At 33.7% G+C, this 7,248-nt stretch overlaps 1 protein-coding gene across 1 annotated transcript in view; it reads left to right on the top strand.

Moving 5' to 3' along the window:
- Positions 1 to 7,248, top strand: part of LOC125034562 (ADP-ribosylation factor-like protein 1) — a 14,748-nt gene extending 7,500 nt beyond the window's left edge. Inside the window, exon 4 of the mRNA XM_047626452.1 lies at positions 5,316 to 7,248. Coding sequence (XP_047482408.1) covers positions 5,316 to 5,525 — 210 coding nt within the window. The 3' untranslated portion in view covers positions 5,526 to 7,248. The remainder of the gene's footprint in view (positions 1 to 5,315) is intronic.

Below are 7,248 nucleotides of genomic sequence, written 5' to 3'. Positions count from 1 at the left end.
TCCCTAAGTGGTGATTCTCCCAAGTGTGGTTTGTAAGACGGGCCTACACTCACACTCACATGCAGTATCAAAACTCTTTGGCCCCTTTACAGTGCTGTTAGCCTTTTTTCTGGAAATGCATTTTTGTTATGCTGTATCAAGATGATGATACAGTATTTTCATTGAACAGACTCCATATTATATCTCCAGGTTGTTTATATTCCATGTAACAAAAATAATATTGTTATTGTATTTTCATATTATTATTTAATTTTCCACACACTACACTTCTGGTAACAGTAGGCAGGAATAGGTTCTTGCCAACTGTTACCCTTGCCAACTCTCTCCTTGTGGACCATTAGAAAGAGGAAGTGGATGAACCCCTTTCCTGAAGACCCACTGTGTCAGTCTCACTTCAAGTACTTTGTGTACTCATGATGAGAAATCCCCACCACCCAACACTCGGTAACAATTTCTCATGATGGGATGTTCCTGTCACCTGCCCCTCAGCCAATTTTTTTAATTACAAGATGTCCATGTCACCTGGATCCAGTGGGTTTTGGCTTTCTCTAAGAGTAATGTTACAGGACTAAAGTAATAGTTCAGCAAAATGTAAACGTAATTCCAATGGTATCAGCATTGTTTTAGAGAAAACATGGAAGCAGTAAAATGGTCAACACACAGTCTATGTTGGTGGGAATGGTTGACCAGCCATGCTTGATGTGAGCACCTGTAGGAGTGTATTCTTGCAAGAGATACTATGCCACCAGGAAAAAGTAGTATGCACTTAATTATTATGTATATGTTTATGTTTATATATATATATATATATATATATATATATATGTATATGTATGTATATATACAGATATGTATATGTATGTATATATACAGATATGGATATGTATGTATATATACAGATATGTGTATATGTACATGTATATATATATATATATATATATATATATATATATTATATATATATATTATATATATATATTATATATATTATATATATATATTATATATATATATTTGTATATGTATGTATATATTATATATATGTAATTATATGTATATATGTATGTATATATTATATATATGTAATTATATGTATATATTTATGTATATATTATATATATGTAATTATATGTATATATGTATATATATGTATTTGTAAATACATATATATATATACATATATATATATATATATATATATATATATATATGTATTTGTATATATATGTATTTGTATATATATGTATTTGTATATATATGTATTTGTATATATATGTATTCGTATATATATATATATGTATACATATATGATATATATATGTATGTATATATGTATATGTATGTTTATGAGTATTTATGCATATGTATATATATGTAAATGTATGTATATGAGTATTTATGCATATGTATATATATATATATGTATATGTATTTATATGTATATGTGTATATGTGTATATATAAATATACATATACATATATGTGTATATAATGTATATGTATATAATATAGATGTATAATTATGTTTGCATATATGAATATGTGTAAATATATGTATAGATAGCTATGTATATATGTAAACATGTATATGTATGTTTATATATATATATGTTTATATATATGTGTTTATATATATGTGTATGTGTATTTATATATGAATATGTATGTATATGTAGATATATATACTATATATAATTTGTGTATGTATATGTATGCATCCTTATATGTATATGAATATAATATATATATTATATATGTGTTATATATATTATATATATATATATTTATATATATTATATATATTGTATATATATAATATATATTTATATGTATTATATATATAATATATATTTTATATATCATATGTATTATATGTATATTATATATATTTTATATATATATCATATATTTTATATATATATATGTATATGTATATTTTATATATAGATATTATATATATGAATATTGTATTCCAGTCCTACCCAGGTCATTACCCAGCCTTTAAGAAAACATTCCTTCCTCTCCCAACATCCTCCATTCCATTTTTTCATTCTCACTTTCAACCGCCTCCTCCCTTATTACTACGCTGCATCCTTGCTGTCCACTTCCCCGTAGCACTACCCAACTCCCCCTACAGCCCTTTAGCTTCCTATTCCAACAATGCCACTAAAAACTAAGTAGGCGAACTTCTGATTGTTCATGCCTTCTCACAGTTACATCTGAGTCCCAAGCACTATCAACCCTGATTGACCTGAAAGGCAAACCTATTCCTGCCTCCCTCATTGACTATGATGCAGTATCAGTACAGTGCTACTTTTTTCCCCTCAAAGACTGCTGAAAATCCTACACCAATATTGCCAATATCACCTTCCATAGTTATGGCCTCTGTGAAGTTTATATTGGCATTGAGCCCTGACCTGTTTCAGAATATCGACCCCTCCCCCATCAGTGTCAGAAATATTGGTGTTTGGCCACCCTGCTAACCATTGTTACTCCACGGCCTGCTTCCCTCTGTGTCCAACCTGGGCATGATTGTTCGACCTACTGTGTGCAAACATGCACGTGCCAATTGTGGTGGTTCCCATAATGTATTTTATAGGGGCTGCCCTACCTACAAGTTTGAGGAAGCATTCCTCAGATTTAAACTTGACCTCGCTTTATCTGAAGCCATGCAGGTAGCACAGTAATGAGGTCTTTCTTTTGCAACCTGATCCAGTGCTGTCCTTTGCTTTCCCCTTCCTGCATCTCTCCAAAATGTTTCTACATCTCCACTAATATCTCTTCATGCAACTCCTTACGTTCCCACTTCTGCCCCCTCCCTCTCCCAGTCAAATTCTTTTGCCAGTCTAAATCCAGGCACTCCAATCCCTACTTCCCCAGTGCTTACCTCTCCTCTTCCTCACTCTACTCAACACATCAGACAATCTAAACATTCCACATCATCATCTACTGCATCCTCTTCTACACCTACCTCTTCCTCTGTCTCTCAAATGTCTTTTACCTCTTCTTTCCCTAATTAGAAAACCTCCCCAACCAACTTGATTTCAGAAACTTATGGACATTCAAAACTATCTAATCAAGCCCCAAGATAACATTTCTATACCCCATTCATCCTCCAACTCTCAGCTCCTTCTGTACTCAGAGTGACTGCTGACATCTGTCTTCCTCCCAATCAAGGTCCCCCAACACCCCTTCCTTCCACTCCTTCCCAACACATCCCATTCCCCCCTGGTTCATCCGCATCAACCCCCCTCCTCCTTGTTATCCCTTCTGTTCCCTCATGACTGCCCTTTTCTCACAACAATACCCTTACTTAGATCCTTCTTCTGACATTTCTTCTAAAACTATTTTTTTATTTGATCGCCCTTAACCTCTCAATACTATCGTAAACTACTGTACTACTTGGTACATGTAGCACATTGAGTTATCAACCCCCCTCTTTATCCTTTTCAATACTATACTTTTCTTTTGATGTCTAGCTCATTTATTTTGCTTTGTAACCATTAACCATTAACTATAAATAACAATAAATGACAGTAAAGGTTAACAATTTCTAGAACCTGTACAATGGATATATTTGCTAAGGGAAGGATAGGATGAAGCCCTGACAAGTAAGGTTTAGGAACTAATAACTTTTTACTAGGTTATCATGATATTAGGATTTTGTGTTTATCTCTTACTATGGAGATTTGATTAATCATGTACAAAATTCCTAATTTCTCACTAGCTTCACCAAATTTCAGGGCAGTATATCAGAAGATCCTAGTACTCAAGTGAAATGAATATTAAGATTGAATCAAGAATGTGTATGTATTTCTTGGGTTCACTGTGTAACAACTAGTCCAGAAATCATTACTTGTATCCTAGGATTTATGCCTTACCAGTGTCGCTTACCTCTGACAAGATTGTTATTCTGAGTTGTGGTGAGAGTCGACATGGCCATGATAGTGTTGGGATTTTCTTTGGCATGGGAAACATACCCAGTGTTGGGCACTAACAGGTTCAGTGAAATAAACATTTATGTTCAAATTTTGGTTTAATCTGTCTTAAATTTATTTGTGTAACTGACAGTTCTTTAGGTAAAACAGAAGTCCATGGAGTCACATTAGAATGAAAGGTGCTTACATTGTTTTGAATTTGGTGGCTTTTAGGCTATCAACTGAATGTGTGCAATCACATGAATGTAGTAGCTTTTAGGTGTATGCCCAAATAGGCCTTGCTTCTAAAACACTAAATTGACCAGTCTGTTGCTATGTCAAATGATGTTTGCTCAGGGCTGCCAGCTTACAAAAAAATTGGCATTGTTAACCCCTTCCTGATGGGTCAAAAGAAACCACTCAATCTGTGGTGTGTGGCTGTATGCCGCGGCAGCGTGCCAAAGCGCTACAAGCCGGTGATTCTGCTTGATGTCTCAGACTTCTGCGCTCAAAGTCGGCACGTTGTGTTTTTTAAAAATTTTCTTCACCCGGGGGTTAACAGTTGGTAATCCTAACATATTTAAATTATTTCCATATTCTCAAAGAAGTGAATTGTTGGAATCTTTGCAGTATCTTATATTGCTATTAGTAATATTAATAACTTAATAATAACTTTGATGTACTCATAATAACAGCATTGGTATTGATAGCAATATAAGATAATCCACAAATGTCAAAGAAAAGTGAAATCAGGTAAGGGTATGAGGTCTGGCACCTTAGTGGCTATGCACTTGTGGAACCATCTATATGTATAGGCATTACACAAAACAGCACTACAGCAAATGTTCCCAATGGCATTGGATCAAGTTGCAGAAGATAAAGGTTCAGTATTTTATTATCAATATACATGTAATGATCAAACAATTCAACACTGCACTTCTAGTTTCAAAGCTCAGAGCAGGCAAAGTGGTGGTAACATTAATAGTCCAGATAAAACTTGTGGTGCAAATAGTACAATTTGCACTATGCATTTCTACATAGCTAGTAACTTGGTGTGAATAATGGGACAATGCAAACAGCACGGTTTGCACTTCACCTTCTTAGGCAGCAGGTGACTAGCCATTTGGATAAGTGAGTTTTGCATGTGTAAAAAATGGTTGGTAGAGTGGCTGTAATGACCAGATATCACAGGTGTTGTTGCTTGGGAGCTGAGATATACTTCAGCACGCAGCAAAACCTACAGAAAACAAAACTGAAAGTCCTCATAAAATTTATGATTGCACTCTATAAGTATTTAATATACAGCTATATGGATGCATAATTCCTCTTAAAAATTAATATATGAGTATATATGATATAAATGATTTAAATTGATATATATATTCTTTTAAAACACAGGAAGAAGAATTGAAATCAGCAATCCTAGTGGTGTTAGCCAACAAGCAGGACATGGAAGGAGCTATGACAGTTGCTGAGGTTCACTCAGCCCTTGGTCTAGATGCTCTCAAGACACGAACCTTCCAGATATTCAAGACCTCTGCCATTAAGGGAGAGGGGCTAGATCAGTCAATGGATTGGTTAGCCAATGCACTAGCCAGTAGAAAATGAGGAGACTTGTGGTATAGCGAGAGTACAGGGAACAGTGTAGTGTGTGCGTGAGGTTGTCAACCCCAGCTAAATGGATGGATCTTTGATCTTTGACACCATGGTGAACTCTTATAACTTTTTAAAAAATGAAGGTAAATATCCAAGTATTCTTCTGAATGTTTCAGTTAATAACAGCTCGTGTTGTCATGGTTTCCAGGGAAAAGATTCAGTCTGATTAGTTGGGGACACTTGTGGTTTTCACTTTTTATGTGTGTGAAAGTGGATCTCTGCAAACATGATACGATGTGTACATGATTTTATATCTAAGGGAATATCTTTCTTATCAAAGGGATGTAAGACAACAGAAACTAGAAACAATGACGATCTTGTCAGTTGAAAAATGACATCTACTCTCACTTATGATATATTGTAACAGGAAATGTCAAATTGCAGAAGTCAACTATATTTCAGAAATATTTGTATGTGATTTTGTCAGTTGTGTAGATTATGCTAACAGGCACACAAACCCATTCACCTCATACTGTGACAGTAGTAGCTCAGTTGATTTTGCCCTTGTACTAATGTGTTCTATAGAAGGGTTCACATCCTGAAAGTGAAGTGATTTAGTTCAGTTAAGTTAGACGAGAACATAGTTTGTTGAATTAGGTTAGAACATTAGTCTTTTGCCAAATCCTGACATCCTTCGTATTTCCTCTCGTGTGAGTTACAAAATATACTTTTTAAGACCAATGTACAAGTCAGTACTCTTGTTACTCTATTGTTACTCTATTTACAGGTGGAATTAGATCATAGTACTCTTAAGTTAGATCCTTTAACAGTTATTGTTTTATTTCCACTACTTTATTCCATTGGTGTGAAGTGATTGGGAAATGTATTCACATCTTTTGGCTGCTGCTTTTGAAAACTTCATCTCATATTCCAAATAAAACAGCAAAGCATTTGTTGTATGTGAGAACAAATTACTTTCCCAATATTGTTTCCTTGATGGTGTGAGCTAGGTTTCTTTTTCTTTATTTTATTCTTTTCAGGAGTTATATAAATCAATCACTCAGTTCATCTTTCAGAATGTAATTGCAGGAACAAAAAAGAAAAAAAGAAAAAAGTGAAGGGAAAACTTATAACTCTGATTCTTTAAAGATTTTATTCGATATGGTAGTGACTCACGTGAAGGTTAATAATCATTATGAGTAAAATCTGAAATATACATTTCACAGTAGATTTTTTACATTCGACTCTTACAGGTGGGTTCAATTATCTTCATGTTTTCTGAAGTGTTCTCTGGTGCTTTTATGTCATATTTACTGGATTCCATATTACTACTAAAACAGTACAGAGTGATTAATTTATCATTGATCTTAAATGTGTAAAGTACAGGAACAATACAATTAGCTTGGGGGTACGTTAATTCTGTTAAATATTTAATCCAATGGTTATGAACGTGTGTCCTGAGGTCTAATGCTTTTATGTAGTGAACAAGTTACAGTTGTAAACACGGAGAATTAGGTTTCTACTTTTATGTCATGTTGGAACAATTCAAACTTTTAAGGAAGTGGCCACAGAAACTGTTTGTTGTGGACTTATTGGCTCGAATGTCCTTGTTTCTATCCTGCTCTCAATGATTCTTTTTTAGTGTACATATAAAACTTGACATTCAAGAGCAACTATGTAATTTAATTAAGTTAAGCGTTTGTAATATGGAAAATTAAAAAAAAGAAAATGTGAA

Source organism: Penaeus chinensis, chromosome 18 (genome assembly GCF_019202785.1).
Source record: "Penaeus chinensis breed Huanghai No. 1 chromosome 18, ASM1920278v2, whole genome shotgun sequence".
NCBI lineage: Eukaryota > Metazoa > Arthropoda > Malacostraca > Decapoda > Penaeidae > Penaeus > Penaeus chinensis.
The sequence above is the reverse complement of the archived record's forward strand: the minus strand, read 5'-3'. Positions and strand labels throughout refer to the sequence as shown.